At 46.3% G+C, this 27,086-nt stretch overlaps 2 protein-coding genes across 2 annotated transcripts in view; one reads left to right on the forward strand and one right to left on the reverse strand.

Annotated features, from left to right (window-relative positions):
* Positions 1 to 2,540: 2,540 nt before the first annotated feature.
* Positions 2,541 to 27,086, reverse strand: part of APH1A (aph-1 homolog A, gamma-secretase subunit) — a 73,532-nt gene continuing 48,986 nt past the window's right edge. The window contains exon 8 of the mRNA XM_069728024.1: positions 2,541 to 2,691. The gene's annotated coding sequence lies outside the window, so the exon portion shown is untranslated. The remainder of the gene's footprint in view (positions 2,692 to 27,086) is intronic.
* Positions 15,356 to 27,086, forward strand: part of CA14 (carbonic anhydrase 14) — a 42,227-nt gene continuing 30,496 nt past the window's right edge. Inside the window, exon 1 of the mRNA XM_069727998.1 lies at positions 15,356 to 15,527. Coding sequence (XP_069584099.1) covers positions 15,443 to 15,527 — 85 coding nt within the window. The 5' untranslated portion in view covers positions 15,356 to 15,442. The remainder of the gene's footprint in view (positions 15,528 to 27,086) is intronic.

Raw genomic sequence — 27,086 nt, forward strand, 5'->3', positions numbered from 1 at the left:
GCTAGGAACCCCGCCGCATTTTGTAATGACAGTATTACTTCCAGGAGTCTATCCCATGGGCATTTGTCTCTTACTTGTTCCCCTAGTTCTTCTAACCATTTTACAATGGCCCGAGCTGTGCAGGTGGCGGCTACTGCTGGTTTGAACGCCCAGGTTGACGCCTCCCAAGCTGATTTTAAAAAGGCATCTATCTTTTTGTCAAGGGGGTCCTTCAAGGCGCCCATGTCCTCAAAGGGAAGAGAAATACCTCTGGAGGTACTCGCAATGGCTGCATCAAGCTTAGGCGCTTTCTCCCATTTGTCACATATCTCCTCATCAAAGGGATGTTTACATTTTAATACCTGGGGGACTGCCATTTTCTTATTCGGCTTTTTCCATTCCTTTTTAATAAAATTTAGGACATTAACATGAAACGGAAATACCCTCCGTTTCCTTCCCTCCAGATTGCTAAACATTGAATCATGGATTGATTGCTGTTCTTTAGGGGTTTCAACAATTTCCCAATATCTTCAGATAACAAATACGGGGACCACATTCTTCTTTTGAAGAGTCCAAGTCTGAGTCACCCCCAGGCAGTAATTTCCCCTTGTTCCCCCTCAGATTCTATGTCAAAGATTTGTGCAGGGGCAGAAGATGTATTTTCGGAACTATGCAATCCATGTCGTTTTAATTGCTCTTTTACTGTGCTCTGGACCTCGTCTCTAACAATCGTTTTAATGTTCTGGAGAAGTGATGAAGACTCCTCAGTCACCGTTTTCTCTATACACGGACGACAGATCAATTTTTCATATGCTCTAGGGAGGGCTTTCTCACAGAGTGCACATACTTTATTCTTTTGTTTTTTTGGACGTCACTTTCTTTCCCTGTATTCGTGACACAGAAATATAGTGTTACAGATCCGTTTTTGCCTTAAAAAGGCACTCACCCCCGGAACCTTAATACCACGGCAGGCTGTGGGTTCTCTGCAGAACAGCCTATTCCACCAGGTCCGCCATTCTGCAGGAGGCTGTAGCTGGCGTTAGAATTGCAGCTCCCTCATTAAATGATTTTAGAGCGGTGTGTGCGTCCCTGAAGCTTCACCCCTCTGGGAGTGTCAGCACACCGCTCTCACTCGGCGTGTGACGTCATTCCGGTTTGATACCGGAAGTTCCCCCATTCACTCAGTGGCCGGCGTCATGATGGGCACGCCCCCTTACCCCGGCACAGCCTCCGGCCAGGAGCGAACGCAGGGGAGCCCGCAGCAGGCAGGACGCTTCTCCGCAGCTCCGGGGCCCAAAAGTGGCGCGCGCGCTGACCCCCGCCGCGGGCCTTGGTCTCCGGACCAGAATCTGCCAGAGGGAGATCCCTCCGTATGTAGCACCGCAGGCTCCCCGCCAGAACAGGAAACCAAACTGAGGAGAGAGGTGCCGCCCCCATCTTTTATCTCCTCTGCAGGTTTCCTGTTCTTGGGGGCGGGAGCCATCTCTCACGTAATGGTGCTGTCATGGGGAAGGGAAAAAATGGACTGAAAATCTCGGCTTATACTCGAGTATATACGGTATATGTCAATGAGACACATACCTCTCTGTGTTCATCATCTCATTAAATACATTTACATTTGACCAGCTTGATTTTCCTAAAGTTGTCTGCGACCCCGACAACCAATGTGCGAAAATTTTGCACGGGTCAACTAGTTCCTTTAAAAATGTAAAAGAGAACATTGACCAGATTTCCCTCTTATCTGGTTCCAATAAGAAAGGCAGTGACAATACCCTTGAACATAGCCTTAATTTTATTACAACTTTTAATCATCAACACAAAGAAATTCGGGAGATACTAAGAAAAATTTGGCATATTTTGGTAAATGACCCTATATTAAAAAATCTCTACCTAAATACCCTTCCCTTGTGTTTAGAAAAGCTCCATCACTAAAGAACATACTAGCACCCAGCAGATTACAGGACCCTGGTAAATCCGGGGGCAGCCTTATGAGCAACCCTAAAAATAGTATTACCAAATGTGGTAAAAGGGGTTGTTTGTGCTATAAATCCATTAGGCACACGGCTATAACTTCAGCTCTGTGGTTACAGGTGAAAAATGTAAAATAGCCACTCTAATGTCTTGTGACACTGAATATGTCACATATGTTAGAGAGTGCCCCTGTCCCGAACAATATGTGGGTAGAACTACCCAGCAGCTCCACAAGAGACACAATCCGGTTACTGGGTTTCTAAAACATGGTTTGTCACGTCATATTTGCATGCACTATAAGCAAGATTTTGGGTATATAAAAATCTCACCCATCGAACATATTCCATCTGAGAGCTCCAATAGAATCCAATGTCTCAACAGAAAGGAGGTTTTCTTGATATATAAACTCAGCACCCTAAAACCACCAGGCCTAAATGAAATATCATAAGTATTTCTGGTTTGTAATGTTTTTATAATAAATAGAGCAAAACACACAGAAAGAGTTTGACATTTTTTTTATATAAATAAGGTCTTCTCACAATTTTCATTTTTTGTATACATTTTTTATAAATGAACTTTATTCAAATATACATTTCAATTGATTTTTAAGCTAATATCGATTTTTTTTTTAGGTATTCTTTTAAATCTCAAGGGTCAATAAACAGAATAGCTCAGAGGTCTGTGCCCCTAGGTCCCTTCACTTCCACGATGTATCCAAGGATGGTAGGTTCTAATCCCGGTCTGCAACAAAGACAAGAGAATACTACGAAAAAGGGTTTTTCAATCCTAGCAGACTTTTTATTTCCCTTCCTTTTAATTTTATTTGCAGAAAAATCTTACATTTTAATTTCATAATTTTTAGGCCAATAAATTATATTTTTAATTACTGTTGTATAGATATGCAACAAATTTGATTGTATATAACTGCCACATTCAGGGCGCCAGGTGTGTTTGAAACCCATTTTGTCCAGCCCAACCTATATATGTGAGTAATACCATGTGGTTAGTATTGGCTATGCACCTGAGGAAGTGGACAGGACGAAACGCGTAGTTTTATAGCCCTGAATAAAGTATGCAATTCTTCTGAATGCTGTGGTTCCCTTGCCTGATTTTGGAGGAGCACAGAATTGTCGGCATCTTGAATATCCTATCTAAAATTTCTTGAAGATCCTTCGCAGGTTCGGTGCCATCTGCAGCCCTCCTATACTCATGTGTTGTGCATACTCACAACTTGTAAACGTGAGAATCTTACCTTACAGCAAATTAACTGTTGTTAATTTGGTAACTGCGCTATTGCGCCCCTCTCTTTACCATTTCCTAGGTAGGGATTGCATCCTGGTATTCTACCAGGGACAAACGAAGCTCTGTCACAGGTGCGGTGACCCCACACATCTCAGTGCAAACTGCACTGTGCATAAATGTGCATTGTGTGGGGATGTCGGCCATCTTGCTGCTTCTTATGTGGAGATTAGGTGTCACCTGTGTGGTGAGTTAGGTCACACATTCAGCCATTGTCTTCGCTCCTTCGCTATAGCAGTCATGACCCCAGTGAGAGACAGCCGTGAGGCTGATTCTGCTGGGGAAGGGAATAGCAGGGGTGTGGGAGCTGAGGGGCCAAGGAGGAAAAGCAATAAAAAGATGCTTGCCCAGCTGAGGCATCTAGACAAGCGCAGACGAGAGAGAGCTGGACGAGCCCTGGGCTACTGGTACGGCCCCTGTCCTAAACGCCAGTCTTGCTGCTGAGGCCCCGAGGGAGGATGAGTTGGATGAGGAGGTCAGGAGGATCCATAGGGAGGAAAGTGCCTCTGCCTCCAAATCCTCCCATTATGAAAGTATGGATGAGGAAAATCAGCAGTGGCTACAGGACAAGCATAAGCTCGGCACCAAAAAGAAAGAAGGAAGATAAAACATCTTCTCCCACTTTGACCAAGATACCTAAGGAAGGAAAAACTGACTCCCCTCTGGTTGGTCTTTCTAACTGGTTCCAAGCCCTTGAGAACATCTCTTCCTCTCAGGAGGAAGCTGAGAGTGAGGTTCCGGCTTCAGCGGGGCTTATAAGGGGTGCCGAATCTCCTTCTTCTGGGAATGTAAGGTCCTTGGGGGGAGGGACTGGCCCAGAGTCCGGAGACGAGGACGATAACAATAAAAAACATGTGGGGAAGGATTCCTCCTCTGAGGCAGAGGATAAGGGGAGTGGGAAGAAGAAAACAGTAATTAGACCTACTGGTAATTGTATTTCCAGGAATCCATCCTGACAGCACACTGGAGGACGTCCTTCTTATCCTTGATGGGACAGGAACACGAGAGGTTAAAAGGACCCTCCCCCTACCACCCTTCAGTGCTTTTCCAAAGTAACACATCTGGATGGATGCAAAAACACAGGTTTATTCCAACAAAATAATCAATCATACAAATGTTACATCACATGAGTATAAAGATCATACATTAGGGAGGGAACTAATAGTGCTGTCAGTGATTCCTGGAAATACAATTACCAGTAGGTCTAATTACTGTTTTCCAGTTCACCACCTGACAGCACACTGGAGGAATACCAAAGGAGAATGGTATTTAGGGAGGGACCACCGCTTGTAGTACCTTTCTACCGAAAGCCAACTGTGGTGACACTACATCTAACTTAGTGTTTAGAGAAGGTACTAAGGCTAGACCATGACGCAGCTCTGCAGATCTGATCTGCCGTCGCCCCCCCTTTCTCCGCCCATGATGTGGCCATGGCCCTAGATGAATGGGCTTTAATGTTAACCGGGGAATCTTGTCCTCTAGCTTTATAAGCTAAACTGATTGTGGATTTTATCCACCGTGCGATAGTCGCTTTAGACGCTTTTCTACCTTTATTTGGACCCCTGAACTGGACGAACAAATTGTTGTCCCGTCTCCAGGGTCTGGATAAATCGAGGTACCTGAGCACCGAGTCTCTTGCGTCTAAGTTGTGGTAAAAACTCTCCTGATTTTTAGGGAACTGGCAAAATGATGGTAAAACAATCTCTTGATTCATATTGGAATCTGACACAACTTTAGGGAGAAACGCCGGATCGAGTCTGAGTACTAATTTGTCCTCGAATATCTGCAAATATGGATTCTGCACCGACAGAGCCTGTAGTTCCCCCAATCTTTTTGCCAACGTGATCGTAACTAAAAATGCAGTTTTAAGGGAGAGTTTATCAATTCCTATATCACCTGTTACATCCCACGCCTGTTCACATAGGAAATTTAGAACCAAATTCAGATCCCACGGCGGGACTGACTTTCTAATCAATGGTTTTAATCTCTGGACTGCTCTAGAGAATCTACTAATCCAGGGATGGGCAGACAGGGAAGAATCAAAGAATACACTCAGGGCCGCTATCTGGACCCTTAATGTACTTGGTCTAAGATCTTTTTGAAACCCTGACTGCAGAAAGTCAAGAATTTTGGGGATGTTTGGATGGTCAGTGTCAACTGTCGTCTCTCCGCAAAACCCACAGAATCGCTTCCATATTTTGGTATAGATAGCCGATGTCACCGGCTTCCGGCTGGCTTGAAGGGTAGAAATGACATCCTCTGAGAGCCCTTTTGCTCTTAAGACCTTCCGTTCAGGATCCAGGCCGCCAGCTGAAGTGCTCCCGGATTCTGGTGTAGAACTGGACCTTGCAGAAGAAGATCCTCTCTTTCTGGTAACAGGAGGGGTTCTTCCACTGACAGTTTCCTTAGCAATGGAAACCAACTCCGTTTCGGCCAGTGAGGAGCTATGAGTATGACTTTGGCCCCGTCCTCGCAGATCTTTCTGAGTGCCCTCGGGATCATTGCTAGAGGAGGGAATGCATACAGAAACCCGTGGTTCCAGGGTTGTGAGAAGGCATCGATCGCGGCTGGACTCTCCCAAGGGTTTAGGGAATAGAAGATCTTGAGCTTCGCGTTTCCTCTTGTAGCAAATAGGTCCACCGTCGGTCTCCCCCAACGTTGACACAGATCCTTGAACACCTCGTTGTTCAGTTCCCACTCCGTGGGGGATACGTTTTTTCTGCTGAGGAAATCTGCCAACTGGTTCTTGGAGCCCTCCAGGTGGATCGCCGAGATGGACAGAACCGACCTTTCTGCCCACTGGAATATGCGTTCCGCCAGGTTTTGTAACGCCAGATGTCTTGGACCGCCTTGATGCCGCAGGAAGGCTACCGTTGTCGTGTTGTCTGAGAAGACCTTCACGTGTTTGTTCTGCAGCAGATGCTGCGCTGCCGTCAAGACCTCCCAAACCGCCTGTAGCTCTCTGTGGTTTGATGACTGGTTGCTGTCTTCCTTTCCCCAGCGACCTTGAAAATATCTTCCCAGTACATGACCTCCCCAACCGAGCTGACTGGCATCTGTTGTAACTGATATGCTTGGTGTCTGAAGCCATGGCACCCCCAGTCGGAGGTTTCTGGAAAGAGTCCACCACACCAGAGATCTTTTGACTTGCGGAGTAAGGCTCAGGGTCCGGTTCAGTGAGTTCTGCCTTCTGTTCCAGCTCCTCAGAACTCCCCTCTGAAGCTGTCGAGAATGAAACTGGCTCCATCTCACGCAGGGAATACAGGCCGTCATCAGACCTAGTATTTTCATCCCGTCTCTGATCGTATGTCGACCCCGAGAAAAGTGACGGATCTTCTGTATTATGCCCTTTAGCCTGTCTTCTGGAAGAAATTACATTCTTGCTTGTGAATCGAGCATGACTCCCAAGAATTTTATTCTGGGTTTTGGGATTAGATCTGACTTCTCCCAATTTATAATCCATCCCAGATTCTGCAATGTTGAGATGAGAGACTGACAATTGACCCTGAGCTGGACTTCTGAGTCTGCTGCTATTAAGAAGTCGTCTAAGTAGGCAACCACCATTATATCCTGATTCCTCAGGAAAGCGATCACTTCCACCATAAGTTTTGTAAAAACCCTGGGAGCGGAAGCCAGGCCGAAGGGGAGACAGCGGAATTGGAAATGGAAGATCTTTCCTTCCAAGTTTACCACGAACCGCAGGAACCTCTGATGATTTTGATAAATGGGTACATGGTAATATGCACTCTTTAAGTCCAGTGTGCACATCACCATGTCTTTCCCCAATAGAGGGATGGTAGACCGAATCGACTCCATCTTGAACCTTTTGTTAAGGACCCAATTGTTCAGATGTTTCAAATTTATAATCGTTCTCGATTCTCCTGATGGTTTTGTTATCGAGAAGAGATTGGAGTAGTGACCCCTTCACTCTTCCTGAAGGGGTACCGGAACGATAGCCGCCATTTTTAACAGGTCTTGAATGTCTGACCACATGGGGGATGACAGATTTAAATGAGAGCTGGGTACCAGGAATCTTTCGGGAGGAAGGGATGTAAACTCTATTTTGTACCCCTGGGATACTATTTGTAGAACCCATGGACTTTTTGTGATCTCCCTCCATCCTCCCAGGAATCCTGTCAGACGGCCCCCTACTCTGATGGCGTCATTTCCTGCGGTAGCTAGACCCCGGTCCCGAGTAGCTTGCTTCTTTATTTTTAGACCTGTTATCCCCTCCTTTCTGGTAGCTCCACCTACCCTGCTTTCCCTTACCCCTATAATCGGGTTTTTGATTATAGCGGGGTCTCCGAAAGGGCTGGAATTTTTTAGGCTTTTCCTCCGGAAAACCCTTCTTGACATCTGCGGCTTTTTCCAGAATATCGTCGAGGACCGGTCCGAAGACCCTGCCCCTGGAAAAGGGTATAGAACACAACTTGTTTTTAGAGTGCATGTCCCCCGACCAGCTCTTAAGCCAAATAGCTCTACGGGCTGCATTAGAAAGAGATTGCCCTCTCGCCGCGAATCTAACTGATTCAGCAGATGCGTCTGCCAAGAAGGTAGTTGCTAGTTTTAGCAAAGGTAGGGATTTTAGAATAGTGTCTCTGGGAGTTTTGGCTATCAATTGATCTTTAAGATCATCTAGCCAAAGGTCCATGGAGCGGGCTACTGATGTCGCTGCAATATTAGCTCCAATAATTGCCGAGGAACTTTCCCAGGCCCTTTTTAGAAGGCCATCTGCCTTCCTGTCCATGGGCTCTTTCAAATTGGACGAGTCTTCAAACGGAATCGCCGTCCTTTTGGAGACCTTAGCCAAGGGTATATCAATCTTTGGTACATCGACCCACACCTTAACTTCCTCTGGATTGAACGGTAAGCGAAGTCTGAAGTCCTTAGGGATAGTCAGTCTTTTTTCGGCTTCCTCCCATTCCTCCAGAATCATAGATCTGATATGGGAGTTTACAGGGAAGACTTTAGATGTCTGTGAGTGCAAGCCCCCAAACATTTCATCTTGAATGGAGCAAGATGGCTGCGGCTCCTCAATCTGCATGGTATGCCGCACTGCCTCTAACAGTTCTCCTGTGTCTGTGGCAGAGAATAAATATCTTCTCCCTTTCTCTGGGGGATCTCTACTCTCATCTTCCTCTTCTACCTCTGACCCACAGGATGATGAGTCTATGGAAGAGTACTCGACCCTCGGTCTTTTCCTCGGCCTCTCCGAGGGTGAAGGTGAGACTTGAGGGAGTACCAGACTTGAGACTGAAGCCTGCACTTCCTCCCTTATCATGGCTCTCATATTAGACATAAGAGACGCCTGTTCCTCTCCTATGACTTTGCAGGTGCATGCTTCACATAGGGGTTTCTGCCAGGAATCCTTTAGCTTAACCGCACAGATAGGACACTTCTTATTCCTACTGGGTTTCTTTGCCGATTTCTCAGATAGGGAGGCTGCCTATGAAGAAATATATATATATATATATAGCAAACACTAGCGTTTTTTTTGTTTTTTTTTACCCAGGGCTACTCTACTTACTAGCGCTGCTGATTCCTGCCCCTCTGCTCTAGCTGCATCCTCCATGATGCTCTAGAGATCGCTACTGCCCCTGCACCATACCTTTTTATTCTGTTCCTCACTTCAAAACGACGCTCCAGCGTTCTCCACCGCTCTTTCCTCTGCACTTCCTGTAGCAGAGACGCCGTCCATCCCCCTCAGCCGCAAACCGGAAGTGACGTGCGGCCGGAAAGAGAGGAAGGTGCGGCGATGAACTGGTTCCCCCAGCGGCCGCATGGAGACGCCGACGCCAGCAGAGGCCGCTGGTGGGCCGCACACACCAGGGGACAGACGGAGAGATCGAGAGCCCCCGCCAGGGAGAAGCAATCCCCAACCCAGGAGCAGCGCTACACTGGTAAGCTGAGGGACCCTCGGGTGGGTGTCAGCCAGCGGGTGTCTCATGGAGGGAAGGGTGAGGCTGAGCCCCCCCCGATCCACATCCCCCCCCCCCCCGATCCACATCCCCCCCCCCCCCGCACAGAATGGCAGATCCTCTCCTCCGTTCCTATCCCTGATGGGACAGGAAAAACACTGAAGGGTGGTAGGGGGAGGGTCCTTTTAACCTCTCGTGTTCCTGTCCCATCAAGGATAAGAAGGACGTCCTCCAGTGTGCTGTAAGGTGGTGAACTGGAAAGCCATCTAACTCAATAACCAATGATGGCGGTACCTACGCAATTGACGCTGGCATCCATTAATGTTGCCAGTATAAAGTCGAATACAGCCAGATTTGTGGCCTTTGATTTTCTCAGCCAGGAGGAAGATGACATTTTCTTTTTCCAAGAGTCCAGGCTGCCAAACATGGCATATGTGCTTAAAGCTAAGCGGGAGTGGAGACTCGGGCCCTCCTAGTGGTCTCTCGCGGCCGAGCCGTATAGCACAGTGGCCGTTCTTTTTACCGCAGCGGTGGAATGCTGACAGGTTAATGAGTTAGAAATGGGGAGGTGCCTGATCTTAGATGTCCTCATGAAGGGAAAAGAGCTCCAGCTCATTAACATCTATGGTCCCCAATCTAAGTGGGACGGGAAGTGTCTCTTTATGATTATCAAGCCCTTCCTTTTTACAAGTCGGCAGGTTGTCTTTGGAGGGGACTTCAACACTGTCACGAGGCCCCGAGATAGAGGAGGTTCCAGAGACAAGCTGACTTATGATAGCGTCGCCCTTAATAGTATAGCTAGTGAGGCTCGCCTGGTGGATGTCCTCATTCAGCACACACCAGGCCACGAGGGGTTCACCTATCATAGAGGTAACTGTAGTTCTCATTCACTTTATGCAGTTAATAGCCCTCTGTGTCTGTACTGCTACATACTTAGGCTGATAACTGGTTCATGCAGCTTTACATGAACACCCGAGCCTTACACTATGGCCGGTCCGAACAACGAAAGCAATTGTTACCATCCACCTCTCGTGTTTCCCCTTTTCCTCATAGTCTGTAAGCTTGCGAGCAGGGCCCTCATTCCTCCTGGTATCTGTTTTGAACTGTATTTCTGTTATGCTGTAATGTCTATTGTCTGTACAAGTCCCCTCTATAATTTGTAAAGCGTTGTGGAATATGTTGGCGCTATATAAATAAAAATTATTATTATATTATTATTAGATAGGTTTTATTTAAAGGAGGAAGCTGTCTCTTCAGCAGTGTCTGTTGTTGAGGTGGAGTTTTCCGACCACTGTTTAATTTTGTTTCCTCTGTATGTTACAGAGACCCTCCGGATAGGAAAAGGCTTTTGGAGGCTCAATTTGTCTCTCTTGGAAGAAGCGGAGATAAGACAGTCCTTTGCTTATGAGGTGTCAGTACGATATACACGCATCTTTGGTTTTTGAGAAGGATTATGGGAAGTACCGTTCGCCCGACCCTTACAGAAACTGCCAGATATCAATGAATAGTAAGGTACTTACAGGACTGGTCGACACTACGGGGTTTCTGAGGTAATCCAGATCAGTGATCCTGGAGGTTGTCAGATCCTTCTACTCGCACCTCATGGGGAAGAGGGATCTTGATTGGGATGAGATGTCGGCTTTCTTGGCTGAAGCCATCCCCGAACCAGGGGTAGACCCCTCTCTTGACGTTTTGACAGAAATGGTCAGGGAAGAGGAAGTTAAGTGGACGATTCAAGGACTCTCCCCCCAAAAAAATCGCCTGGTCCAGATGGCTTAACATCTGAATTCTATAAGACCTTTAAGGACGCTTTGGTTCACCTCTTGACTGAGGTGTTCAATGAGTGTCTTTCCTCAGGCACTCTGCCGAAGTCAATGAGGAGGTCTGCCCTAATCATTTTGTCAAAGGGTAAGGACCCATCTTGCATTGAGAACTGGTATCCCATAGCGCTTCCCAATGCAGACAGGAAGGTTCTGGCAAAGGTGCTGTTTAATCGGCTGGTGAAATTTGCACCCCGACTCCTTTCGGAAGCCCAGCATTGCTCTGTTCCAGGCCGTAGCACATTTAGTGCTGTGCTCTGTGTCTGAGAGGCAGTGGAGCAGGGTAGGGCTGGTCACTGGAAGGGGCACATGCTGTCACTGGACCAGGCAAAAGCCTTTGATTGGGTCAATCACTAGTACCTCTGGTTTGTCCTTCTGAAATATGGCCTGCCGGGGGGTTTGCTGATTGGCTTAAGACCTTGTACAGTGGGGCAGAGAGTTTCCTGCTTGTGAATGGTTGGATTGGCAGCTCTTTTGAGGTTGGGTCTGGTGTTTGCCAGGGTTGTCCCTTGAGCCCGCTGCTGTACGTGTTTTTCGATTGAGCCACTTCTTAGGAGGGGGGATCGTGGACCATTGGCCGGGAAGGAAATGGATCGGGCAGCACCGGAAGCCACTCTGAGGGTGGTGGCATATGCCGATGATGTCACTGTTTTTGTTTCCTCTCACGAGGAGGTAGGGTGGCTGATGTAAGAGGTAGATCGCTACTAGGAAGCATCCGGGTTCAAGATCAATCGGGATAAGTGTGAGAGCCTCTGGCTGGGAGGAGGAGATCCTGGATTTGATCTCCCGGACACCCTTCCAGGACCCAAAGTCTCTGCAAAAGTCCTTGGCATCGAATTTGGCCAGGGGGATTACCGCAAACAAAATTTTGACAGCAGGCTAGAAATCACCACTCAGAAGGGTTGGTCTTTGACCCTAAGGGAAAGGGTAAACTGATCAAAACTTACCTGATCCCTTTACTGATTTATCTGGGCAGTGTGTGCATCTTGCCCGAGTCCATGGGTATTCTCCTGTAGGGGCTGTTTTCAGCCTTTCTTCCAGGAATGGGAAGAAACTTTGCACACTGCATGGACATCTTTCGGCTTACGCTACCTTGGTTCTGAAGGTAATTCGTCGGTGGGGTCTGGAGAATGTGGGAGATCTTGACTCTGTCAAGGAAACTCCTTGACAATAGGGTTCTGTTGACCCATTTCCAGAAGTCTTTGGCGTTGAGGGATTGTTTAAGTCGGGATCTTGGGGTGGGTTTGTATCTTTTAAATTCTTTCAGGGTCCCCTCGAAGTTTTGGGACTTGGCTTTACGCTGCTTCCATGGGAAACTGTGTGTGAGGGACAATCTGAAGAGTAGGAGCTCTGAGGACAGGAACTGTCCTCGGGAGCATTGTGGTACCATGCTGGAAAGCATGGACTACTTCCTGCTTCATTGTCCCTTCAACACAGAGGTGTAAAACAGGGTGAGCGACTCCATTGCCTGAACTCGGGTGGCCAGTCTCTCTTATGCGGAATGGGCCTATGGAGCATTCGGAGACCTTGGTGGTCGGGACCGCTACACCTAATTTCTAGTTAGTGCAGTGGTTAGGTATCACACGTGGAATGCATGGTACTTACTATTGACGCAATGGAAAATCCTCCCAGTGGACGATGTGTTTAGGACCATACTCTGTGACCTGGTGAAGGTGCGCTCTCCGGAGTATGGGAGACTTGGCACACGGAGGGCCAATCTCCTCTGGAGGTGCTTTTCTTTTAGTATAGTGCCTTAGTGTTCTTTTAGTGTGCCCTAGTCTGATCATCTCCTTTCCTGGTGGTGGGCTGCTGCTGACACTGTAGATATTTGTTTTTTTTGATCATTATACAGTGATGTTGGGCTGCAGGCGCCGAACTTGGGCTTTGTGATTTGTGGTTATTGTAGTGTGTGCTGCTGTATATATTGTATATAGGGATATAGATTTGGGTGTAGGTGTTAGGTGGGTGGTGGGAAAAGGAAGGAGGTGGGTTGATCTTGTGTGACTATGGGACATTGGGGTGTTTGGGGGAAAAACTGGCACTGCCTGTTCTGGCTTATGGATGTTGGACATGGACTGAGGCATGAGACGCAGGACCAGCTCTCAGATCAGTGCGGGGATTGGGAACGGTGGGCTTGAGTGTGGGGTGGTGATGAGCTTAGTATTGTATATATTTGTATAGTTTGTGGTTATTTTATTTAAAATGAAGTATAATACAGGATCAGTAATGTAATGTATGTACACAGTGACTGCACCAGCAGAATAGTGAGTGCAGCTCTGGAGTATAATACAGGATGTAACTCAGGATCAGTACAGGATTAGTAATGTAATGTATGTACACAGTGACTGCACCAGCAGAATAGTGAGTGCAGCTTTGGGGTATAATACAGGATGTAACTCAGAATCAGTACAGGATCAGTAATGTAATGTATATACACAGTGACTGCACCAGCAGAATAGTGAGTGCAGCTCTGGAGTATAATACAGGATGTAACTCAGGATCAGTAATGTAATGTATGTACACAGTGACTGCACCAGCAGAATAGTGAGTGCAGCTCTGGGGTATAATACAGGATGTAACTCAGGATCAGTACAGGATTAGTAATGTAATGTATGTACACAGTGACTGCACCAGCAGAATAGTGAGTGCAGCTCTGGGGTATAATACAGGATGTAACTCAGGATCAGTGCAGGATCAGTAATGTAATGTATGTACACAGTGACTGCACCAGCAGAATAGTGAGTGCAGCTCTGGAGTATAATACAGGATGTAACTCAGGATCAGTACAGGATCAGTTATGTAATGTATGTACACAGTGACTGCACCAGCAGAATAGTGAGTGCAGCTCTGGGGTATAATACAGGATGTAACACAGGATCAGTACAGGATCAGTTATGTAATGTATGTACAGAGTGACTGCACCAGCAGAATAGTGAGTGCAGCTCTGGGGTATAATACAGGATGTAACTCAGGATAAGTACAGGATCAGTAATGTAATGTATGTACACAGTGACTGCACCAGCAGAATAGTGAGTGCAGCTCTGGGGTATAATACAGGATGTAACTCAGGATAAGTACAGGATCAGTAATGTAATGTATGTACACAGTGACTGCACCAGCAGAATAGTGAGTGCAGCTCTGGAGTATAATACAGGATGTAACTCAGGATAAGTACAGGATCAGTAATGTAATGTATGTACACAGTGACTGCACCAACAGAATAGTGGCTGCTGAGGGTAGTTGTCCTGATGGCGGCGGAGCAGGCATACAATGATTGCTTACACGCCCATATATAACAGAAATGAATGTCAGCAGCACTGTTCTTACAGTATACACCGCCCCGGCGTCCTCCGCAGCCAAGTTTTGCCAGAGTTTATATTACATGGTACGAGCAGCATTCACAGCCACTTAACGTGAGAAACCCTTTAAAGGAGATTGACTGCAAGCGGTATCGGAAAGGCCTTATCGTGAATGTTAAGCACGTGAATATTTGTTGCCTTTGAAGTCTGTTAATATAGATACGTATAGGTATAGGAGCTCTATACATTCGATTTTTTAATTTAGACTTCATGCAGAATTTCTTCATTTTTTTTAAATGCAAGATGCCATGGAGCGATAATAATCATTTGCATGTTCTGTGCATGTACAGATATGAATGTCAATGATAGCCCCGGTCCTAGATTGACATTTTTCTTGCAGCTCCTGTTCCTGTGTTACCTGTGATGTCCAGCAGAGGGTGCACTCTTACATTCTGATCCTGATCCTCAGCATTCTGCCAGTAGACCCCGGAGATCTCAGCATGGAGGGACACAGGTAGGTGACATTTCTGGGGTGGGAAGCTGCGTCAGCTGCGCTTTTCTGCTGCTGCAGTACAATAGGGGTGTAATTTGGGGTCTTGGACTACAACCAGCCTCACAGTCCAACCCGGTCCAATACAGTCTCTCAGTAGCATCATACAAAACACCTGTCAGTTTCTGCTGTGGATTTCCACCACGGATTTCATGTAAAATCCACAACTTTTCTGATTGCTATCATTATCACGGGCGTTATCACCCAGCGTGACTATAGGGGAATCCATCCCACCACATAACTAGCCTGTCATGCCATTCAGGGACCCAGGAAAGCTGGATGATTACTAATATCATAAGCATTCTGTGCCATCCAGGAGGCTGGGAAAGTTGGGTGCGATCTCCCCCTTGCCTATTTCCTCCATACACATGAAGCCATGTGTCCAGTGGTGCCCTCCAATGTCACAGGCAGTGGCACACACACGGTCCCCAGCCCTGCCCCTCAGACCCTGCCCATTCAGGACCACCTTATAAAGAGCCGTGCGGTGCAGAAAAGCCTCTGTGAGTTTCAATGAGGTTGGAGTTTCCGAATTGCCAGACCAGAAAGCTCAGCGCATTGTCAGAGCGTCCGCAGCGGAGGAGCAGCGCACGAGCCCCCGCAGCCGACATGTCTGCCGGTAGCACCTACGGGAGGTCCGGGATGCTGACGTGCTGTATATTCCTCCTGAGGATGGCTCAGTCAGCGGTAGCAGGTGTGTACGGAGCGCGCCGACGTGATATGGTGTCTGCCCTTCAAAGACGCTCTCTCCTTCAAAAGCATTATAGGCCGAGCAGTGCGGATGTAGCAGAGCTGGATTTGTCAGGAGGTGCTATATGGCACTGCAAGGCGTAACGTGCTGGATCTTAGTAAAGGTAAACCTGGTGCTGCTCAATGACAAGTCCAGATCTGCTACATATGTACCTAAAATTGGTGCAAGGTCGGGAATGGCGCCTAGTGTGCAGTGTCCAGGTGCGCAAGGGGAAGGGAAAGCCTCCGGAGGGCTGTAGTTTTGTTTCATGGTGTATAGCAGAGCCTTATCTGAGCCTGGGAAAGCTGGGTGGCTACTGATGCAGCGGCCATTACTAGTGATGTGGGTATATATATATAAGTATACAGCGTTGCTGCGGTGATTCTCATCAGCCCCCCCGTCCCCCTCTTTATCTTCCCGCACTTAATCTTCCTGGACTCTTAATTAACATTCTGCAGTCAGGGAGATTAAACTTTCGGGATCGGACGGATTAAACTTTGGAACTTCCCAACATTCCCGTAAGGGCTTCTCCGGGGCCGACATGTACGTCTGACGCACTAGGAAAAAGATGCAGAAATGGCGCAGACTTCATATATTGTGTACCCCCCTTTCAGGGAGTCCTGGAGTGCCCCTCTCACAAAGCTCTCCTGCATCAGTATCTGGAGGGAAAGGCGAGATCATGGAGGACTGGAGCTGTCACTGGCTGATAACAGGGAGCAATAGATTGTATGGGGAGAAGAGAGCTTCACTGACACACTGTCACAAAGCCATCAGCTGTGTGAGAAGCTTAGCCTCTGTGTGTATGTAAGAATGCTTCCATTCAACGACAGCAAGTGGTGGTCTTAATAAAATGCAATGTAAATGGGAAAGTTTAGTAGCGAAGTTAACCATTTCATGGTCCTAGCAGAGAGGGTCAATAGGCAGCCATGTGCCCCGAGGAGACGTCTTCAGAGGAGGCCGAGGGGTAATACCACAATGATCCCCCGCCAAGACCAGAAAGTGTCCACGGGGGGCTCAGGGGATAAGAAGATGAGGAGGGTCCTGGTGCCCGGCCAAAATGCTTTCTGTCCATTCATAATGGTGCCACCTCTTTGTTTTGTGTGGGAAAGTCTGTGCAATGCCAGGGAGGCACGCGGGGGAGAAGACGGGGGGCTGTCCGGAGACTCCCATAGAGAAAATGTCCCCCCAAGCGCAGATACCCCCCAAGATCAGGACTGTAATGGATGCTGCACTGCTGTATTCTGTCTTATTAGGTCTGTCTGCTGCGCAACAGCGCCAAAGACCAACTCGGCTCTGCTAGATCCTGCTGGTGTCTAAAATATTACTAGGGCTCAGATACGCAGCTCAGCAGACAGTATCACACAGGATAGGATTAGATACACGGCTCAGCAGACAGTATCACACAGGATAGGATTAGATACACGGCTCAGCAGTCAGTATCACACAGGATAGGATTAGATACACGGCTCAGCAGTCAGTATCACACAGGATAGGATTAGATACACGGCTCAGCAGACAATATCACACAGGATAGGATTAGATACACGGCTCAGCAAACAGTATCACACAGGATAGGATTAGATACACAGCTCTGCAGATAGTATCACACAGGATAGGATTAGATAAACAGCTCAGCAGACTGTATCACACAGGATAGGATTAGATAAACAGCTCAGCAGACAGTATCACACAGGATAGGATTAGATAAACAGCTCAGCAGACAGTATCACACAGGATAGGATTAGATACGCAGCTCAGCAGATAGTATCACACAGGATAGGATTAGATACACGGCTCAGCAGACAGTATCACACAGGATAGGATTAGATACACGGCTCAGCAGACAGTATCACACAGGATAGGATTAGATACACGGCTCAGCAGATAGTATCACACAGGATAGGATTAGATACACAGCTCAGCAGACAGTATCACACAGGATAGGATTAGATACACAGCTCAGCAGACAGTATCACACAGGATAGGATAGGATTAGATACACGGCTCAACAAACAGTATCACACAGGATAGGATTAGATACACGGCTCAGCAGACAGTATCACACAGGATAGGATTAGATACACGGCTCAGCAGACAGTATCACACAGGATAGGATTAGATACACAGCTCAGCAGACAGTATCACACAGGATAGGATTAGATACATGGCTCAGCAGACAATATCACACAGGATAGGATTAGATACACGGCTCAGCAAACAGTATCACACAGGATAGGATTAGATACACAGCTCAGCAGACAGTATCACACAGGATAGGATTAGATACACAGCTCTGCAGATAGTATCACACAGGATAGGATTAGATACACAGCTCAGCAGACAGTATCACACAGGATAGGATTAGATACGCAGCTCAGCAGATAGTATCACACAGGATAGGATTAGATACACGGCTCAGCAGACAGTATCACACAGGATAGGATTAGATACACAGCTCAGCAGACAGTATCACACAGGATAGGATTAGATACGCAGCTCAGCAGATAGTATCACACAGGATAGGATTAGATACACGGCTCAGCAGACAGTATCACACAGGATAGGATTAGATACACGGCTCAGCAGACAGTATCACACAGGATAGGATTAGATACACGGCTCAGCAGATAGTATCACACAGGATAGGATTAGATACACAGCTCAGCAGACAGTATCACACAGGATAGGATTAGATACACAGCTCAGCAGACAGTATCACACAGGATAGGATAGGATTAGATACACGGCTCAACAAACAGTATCACACAGGATAGGATTAGATACACGGCTCAGCAGACAGTATCACACAGGATAGGATTAGATACACGGCTCAGCAGACAGTATCACACAGGATAGGATTAGATACACGGCTCAGCAGTCAGTATCACACAGGATAGGATTAGATACACGGCTCAGCAGTCAGTATCACACAGGATAGGATTAGATACACGGCTCAGCAGACAATATCACACAGGATAGGATTAGATACACGGCTCAGCAAACAGTATCACACAGGATAGGATTAGATACACAGCTCTGCAGATAGTATCACACAGGATAGGATTAGATAAACAGCTCAGCAGACTGTATCACACAGGATAGGATTAGATAAACAGCTCAGCAGACAGTATCACACAGGATAGGATTAGATAAACAGCTCAGCAGACAGTATCACACAGGATAGGATTAGATACGCAGCTCAGCAGATAGTATCACACAGGATAGGATTAGATACACGGCTCAGCAGACAGTATCACACAGGATAGGATTAGATACACGGCTCAGCAGACAGTATCACACAGGATAGGATTAGATACACGGCTCAGCAGATAGTATCACACAGGATAGGATTAGATACACAGCTCAGCAGACAGTATCACACAGGATAGGATTAGATACACAGCTCAGCAGACAGTATCACACAGGATAGGATAGGATTAGATACACGGCTCAACAAACAGTATCACACAGGATAGGATTAGATACACGGCTCAGCAGACAGTATCACACAGGATAGGATTAGATACACGGCTCAGCAGACAGTATCACACAGGATAGGATTAGATACACAGCTCAGCAGACAGTATCACACAGGATAGGATTAGATACATGGCTCAGCAGACAATATCACACAGGATAGGATTAGATACACGGCTCAGCAAACAGTATCACACAGGATAGGATTAGATACACAGCTCAGCAGACAGTATCACACAGGATAGGATTAGATACACAGCTCTGCAGATAGTATCACACAGGATAGGATTAGATACACAGCTCAGCAGACAGTATCACACAGGATAGGATTAGATACGCAGCTCAGCAGATAGTATCACACAGGATAGGATTAGATACACGGCTCAGCAGACAGTATCACACAGGATAGGATTAGATACACAGCTCAGCAGACAGTATCACACAGGATAGGATTAGATACGCAGCTCAGCAGATAGTATCACACAGGATAGGATTAGATACACGGCTCAGCAGACAGTATCACACAGGATAGGATTAGATACACGGCTCAGCAGACAGTATCACACAGGATAGGATTAGATACACGGCTCAGCAGATAGTATCACACAGGATAGGATTAGATACACAGCTCAGCAGACAGTATCACACAGGATAGGATTAGATACACAGCTCAGCAGACAGTATCACACAGGATAGGATAGGATTAGATACACGGCTCAACAAACAGTATCACACAGGATAGGATTAGATACACGGCTCAGCAGACAGTATCACACAGGATAGGATTAGATACACGGCTCAGCAGACAGTATCACACAGGATAGGATTAGATACACAGCTCAGCAGACAGTATCACACAGGATAGGATTAGATAAACAGCTCAGCAGACAGTATCACACAGGATAGGATTAGATACACAGCTCAGCAGACAGTATCACACAGGATAGGATTAGATACGCAGCTCAGCAGATAGTATCACACAGGATAGGATTAGATACACGGCTCAGCAGACAGTATCACACAGGATAGGATTAGATACACGGCTCAGCAGACAGTATCACACAGGATAGGATTAGATACACGGCTCAGCAGATAGTATCACACAGGATAGGATTAGATACACAGCTCAGCAGACAGTATCACACAGGATAGGATTAGATACACAGCTCAGCAGACAGTATCACACAGGATAGGATAGGATTAGATACACGGCTCAACAAACAGTATCACACAGGATAGGATTAGATACACGGCTCAGCAGACAGTATCACACAGGATAGGATTAGATACACGGCTCAGCAGACAGTATCACACAGGATAGGATTAGATACACAGCTCAGCAGACAGTATCACACAGGATAGGATTAGATACATGGCTCAGCAGACAATATCACACAGGATAGGATTAGATACACGGCTCAGCAAACAGTATCACACAGGATAGGATTAGATACACAGCTCAGCAGACAGTATCACACAGGATAGGATTAGATACACAGCTCTGCAGATAGTATCACACAGGATAGGATTAGATACACAGCTCAGCAGACAGTATCACACAGGATAGGATTAGATACGCAGCTCAGCAGATAGTATCACACAGGATAGGATTAGATACACGGCTCAGCAGACAGTATCACACAGGATAGGATTAGATACACAGCTCTGCAGATAGTATCACACAGGATAGGATTAGATACACAGCTCAGCAGACAGTATCACACAGGATAGGATTAGATACACAGCTCAGCAGACAGTATCACACAGGATAGGATTAGATACGCAGCTCAGCAGATAGTATCACACAGGATAGGATTAGATACACGGCTCAGCAGACAGTATCACACAGGATAGGATTAGATACACGGCTCAGCAGACAGTATCACACAGGATAGGATTAGATACACGGCTCAGCAGATAGTATCACACAGGATAGGATTAGATACACAGCTCAGCAGACAGTATCACACAGGATAGGATTAGATACACAGCTCAGCAGACAGTATCACACAGGATAGGATAGGATTAGATACACGGCTCAACAAACAGTATCACACAGGATAGGATTAGATACACGGCTCAGCAGACAGTATCACACAGGATAGGATTAGATACACGGCTCAGCAGACAGTATCACACAGGATAGGATTAGATACACAGCTCAGCAGACAGTATCACACAGGATAGGATTAGATACACGGCTCAGCAGACAATATCACACAGGATAGGATTAGATACACGGCTCAGCAAACAGTATCACACAGGATAGGATTAGATACACAGCTCAGCAGACAGTATCACACAGGATAGGATTAGATACACAGCTCTGCAGATAGTATCACACAGGATAGGATTAGATACACAGCTCAGCAGACAGTATCACACAGGATAGGATTAGATACACAGCTCAGCAGACAGTATCACACAGGATAGGATTAGATACGCAGCTCAGCAGATAGTATCACACAGGATAGGATTAGATACACGGCTCAGCAGACAGTATCACACAGGATAGGATTAGATACACGGCTCAGCAGACAGTATCACACAGGATAGGATTAGATACACGGCTCAGCAGATAGTATCACACAGGATAGGATTAGATACACAGCTCAGCAGACAGTATCACACAGGATAGGATTAGATACACAGCTCAGCAGACAGTATCACACAGGATAGGATAGGATTAGATACACGGCTCAACAAACAGTATCACACAGGATAGGATTAGATACACGGCTCAGCAGACAGTATCACACAGGATAGGATTAGATACACGGCTCAGCAGACAGTATCACACAGGATAGGATTAGATACACAGCTCAGCAGACAGTATCACACAGGATAGGATTAGATACACAGCTCAACAAACAGTATCACACAGGATAGGATTAGATACACGGCTCAGCAGACAGTATCACACAGGATAGGATTAGATACACAGCTCAACAAACAGTATCACACAGGATAGGATTAGATACACAGCTCAGCAGACAGTATCACACAGGATAGGATTAGATACACTGCTCAGCAGTCAGTATCACACAGGATAGGATTAGATACACGGCTCAGCAGACAGTATCACACAGGATAGGATTAGATACACGGCTCAGCAGACAGTATCACACAGGATAGGATTAGATACACGGCTCAGCAGACAGTATCACACAGGATAGGATTAGATACGCAGCTCAGCAGACATTATCACACAGGATAGGATTAGATACACGGTTCAGCAGACAGTATCACACAGGATAGGATTAGATACACGGCTCAGCAGACAGTATCACACAGGATAGGATTAGATACGCAGCTCAGCAGACAGTATCACACAGGATAGGATTAGATACATGGCTCAGCAGACAGTATCACACAGGATAGGGTTAGATACACAGCTCAGCAGACAGTATCACACAGGATAGGATAGGATTAGATACACGGCTCAACAAACAGTATCACACAGGATAGGATTAGATACACGGCTCAGCAGACAGTATCACACAGGATAGGATTAGATACACAGCTCAGCAGACAGTATCACACAGGATAGGATTAGATACACGGCTCAGCAGACAGTATCACACAGGATAGGATTAGATACACAGCTCAGCAGACAGTATCACACAGGATAGGATTAGATACACGGCTCAGCAGACAGTATCACACAGGATAGGATTAGATACACAGCTCAGCAGACGGTATCACACAGGATAGGATTAGATACACAGCTCAGCAGACAGTATCACACAGGATAGGATTAGATACACGGCTCAGCAGACAGTATCACACAGGATAGGATTAGATACACGGCTCAGCAGACAGTATCACACAGGATAGGATTAGATACACGGCTCAGCAGACAGTATCACACAGGATAGGATTAGATACACGGCTCAGCAGACAGTATCACACAGGATAGGATTAGATACACGGCTCAGCAAACAGTATCACACAGGATAGGATTAGATACACAGCTCAGCAGACAGTATCACACAGGATAGGATTAGATACACAGCTCTGCAGATAGTATCACACAGGATAGGATTAGATACACAGCTCAGCAGACAGTATCACACAGGATAGGATTAGATACACAGCTCAGCAGACAGTATCACACAGGATAGGATTAGATACGCAGCTCAGCAGATAGTATCACACAGGATAGGATTAGATACACGGCTCAGCAGACAGTATCACACAGGATAGGGTTAGATACACAGCTCAGCAGACAGTATCACACAGGATAGGATAGGATTAGATACACAGCTCAACAAACAGTATCACACAGGATAGGATTAGATACACGGCTCAGCAGACAGTATCACACAGGATAGGATTAGATACACGGCTCAGCAGACAGTATCACACAGGATAGGATTAGATACACAGCTCAGCAGACAGTATCACACAGGATAGGATTAGATACACAGCTCAACAAACAGTATCACACAGGATAGGATTAGATACACAGCTCAGCAGACAGTATCACACAGGATAGGATTAGATACACTGCTCAGCAGTCAGTATCACACAGGATAGGATTAGATACATGGCTCAGCAGACAGTATCACACAGGATAGGATTAGATACACGGCTCAGCAGACAGTATCACACAGGATAGGATTAGATACACGGCTCAGCAGACAGTATCACACAGGATAGGATTAGATACGCAGCTCAGCAGACATTATCACACAGGATAGGATTAGATACACGGTTCAGCAGACAGTATCACACAGGATAGGATTAGATACACGGCTCAGCAGACAGTATCACACAGGATAGGATTAGATACGCAGCTCAGCAGACAGTATCACACAGGATAGGATTAGATACACGGCTCAGCAGACAGTATCACACAGGATAGGGTTAGATACACAGCTCAGCAGACAGTATCACACAGGATAGGATAGGATTAGATACACGGCTCAACAAACAGTATCACACAGGATAGGATTAGATACACGGCTCAGCAGACAGTATCACACAGGATAGGATTAGATACACGGCTCAGCAGACAGTATCACACAGGATAGGATTAGATACACAGCTCAACAAACAGTATCACACAGGATAGGATTAGATACACAGCTCAGCAGACAGTATCACACAGGATAGGATTAGATACATGGCTCAGCAGACAGTATCACACAGGATAGGATTAGATACGCAGCTCAGCAGATAGTATCACACAGGATAGGATTAGATACACGGCTCAGCAGACAGTATCACACAGGATAGGGTTAGATACACAGCTCAGCAGACAGTATCACACAGGATAGGATAGGATTAGATACACAGCTCAGCAGACAGTATCACACAGGATAGGATTAGATACACGGCTCAACAAACAGTATCACACAGGATAGGATTAGATACACGGCTCAGCAGACAGTATCACACAGGATAGGATTAGATACACGGCTCAACAAACAGTATCACACAGGATAGGATTAGATACACGGCTCAGCAGACAGTATCACACAGGATAGGATTAGATACATGGCTCAGCAGACAGTATCACACAGGATAGGATTAGATACACAGCTCAACAAACAGTATCACACAGGATAGGATTAGATACACAGCTCAGCAGTCAGTATCACACAGGATAGGATTAGATACATGGCTCAGCAGACAGTATCACACAGGATAGGATTAGATACACGGCTCAGCATACAGTATCACACAGGATAGGATTAGATACACGGCTCAGCAGACAGTATCACACAGGATAGGATTAGATACACGGCTCAACAAACAGTATCACACAGGATAGGATTAGATACACGGCTCAGCAGACAGTATCACACAGGATAGGATTAGATACACGGCTCAGCAGACAGTATCACAGGATAGGATTAGATACACAGCTCAGCAGACAGTATCAGTATCACACAGGATAGGATTAGATACACAGCTCAGCAGACAGTATCACACAGGATAGGATTAGATACACGGCTCAGCAGTCGGTATCACACAGGATAGGATTAGATACACGGCTCAGCAGACGGTATCACACAGGACAGGATTAGATACACGGCTCAGCAGACAGTATCACACAGGATAGGATTAGATACACGGCTCAGCAGTCAGTATCACACAGGATAGGATTAGATACACGGCTCAGCAGACAGTATCACACAGGATAGGGTTAGATACAGAGCTCAGCAGACAGTATCACACAGGATAGGATTAGATACACGGCTCAGCAGACAGTATCACACAGGATAGGATTAGATACGCAGCTCAGCAGATAGTATCACACAGGATAGGATTAGATACACGGCTCAGCAGACAGTATCACACAGGATAGGATTAGATACACGGCTCAGCAGACAGTATCACACAGGATAGGATTAGATACACGGCTCAGCAGATAGTATCACACAGGATAGGATTAGATACACAGCTCAGCAGACAGTATCACACAGGATAGGATTAGATACACAGCTCAGCAGACAGTATCACACAGGATAGGATAGGATTAGATACACGGCTCAACAAACAGTATCACACAGGATAGGATTAGATACACGGCTCAGCAGACAGTATCACACAGGATAGGATTAGATACACGGCTCAGCAGACAGTATCACACAGGATAGGATTAGATACACAGCTCAGCAGACAGTATCACACAGGATAGGATTAGATACATGGCTCAGCAGACAATATCACACAGGATAGGATTAGATACACGGCTCAGCAAACAGTATCACACAGGATAGGATTAGATACACAGCTCAGCAGACAGTATCACACAGGATAGGATTAGATACACAGCTCTGCAGATAGTATCACACAGGATAGGATTAGATACACAGCTCAGCAGACAGTATCACACAGGATAGGATTAGATACGCAGCTCAGCAGATAGTATCACACAGGATAGGATTAGATACACGGCTCAGCAGACAGTATCACACAGGATAGGATTAGATACACAGCTCAGCAGACAGTATCACACAGGATAGGATTAGATACGCAGCTCAGCAGATAGTATCACACAGGATAGGATTAGATACACGGCTCAGCAGACAGTATCACACAGGATAGGATTAGATACACGGCTCAGCAGACAGTATCACACAGGATAGGATTAGATACACGGCTCAGCAGATAGTATCACACAGGATAGGATTAGATACACAGCTCAGCAGACAGTATCACACAGGATAGGATTAGATACACAGCTCAGCAGACAGTATCACACAGGATAGGATAGGATTAGATACACGGCTCAACAAACAGTATCACACAGGATAGGATTAGATACACGGCTCAGCAGACAGTATCACACAGGATAGGATTAGATACACGGCTCAGCAGACAGTATCACACAGGATAGGATTAGATACACAGCTCAGCAGACAGTATCACACAGGATAGGATTAGATAAACAGCTCAGCAGACAGTATCACACAGGATAGGATTAGATACACAGCTCAGCAGACAGTATCACACAGGATAGGATTAGATACGCAGCTCAGCAGATAGTATCACACAGGATAGGATTAGATACACGGCTCAGCAGACAGTATCACACAGGATAGGATTAGATACACGGCTCAGCAGACAGTATCACACAGGATAGGATTAGATACACGGCTCAGCAGATAGTATCACACAGGATAGGATTAGATACACAGCTCAGCAGACAGTATCACACAGGATAGGATTAGATACACAGCTCAGCAGACAGTATCACACAGGATAGGATAGGATTAGATACACGGCTCAACAAACAGTATCACACAGGATAGGATTAGATACACGGCTCAGCAGACAGTATCACACAGGATAGGATTAGATACACGGCTCAGCAGACAGTATCACACAGGATAGGATTAGATACACAGCTCAGCAGACAGTATCACACAGGATAGGATTAGATACATGGCTCAGCAGACAATATCACACAGGATAGGATTAGATACACGGCTCAGCAAACAGTATCACACAGGATAGGATTAGATACACAGCTCAGCAGACAGTATCACACAGGATAGGATTAGATACACAGCTCTGCAGATAGTATCACAC

Source organism: Ranitomeya imitator, chromosome 1 (assembly GCF_032444005.1).
Source record: "Ranitomeya imitator isolate aRanImi1 chromosome 1, aRanImi1.pri, whole genome shotgun sequence".
Taxonomy (NCBI): domain Eukaryota; kingdom Metazoa; phylum Chordata; class Amphibia; order Anura; family Dendrobatidae; genus Ranitomeya; species Ranitomeya imitator.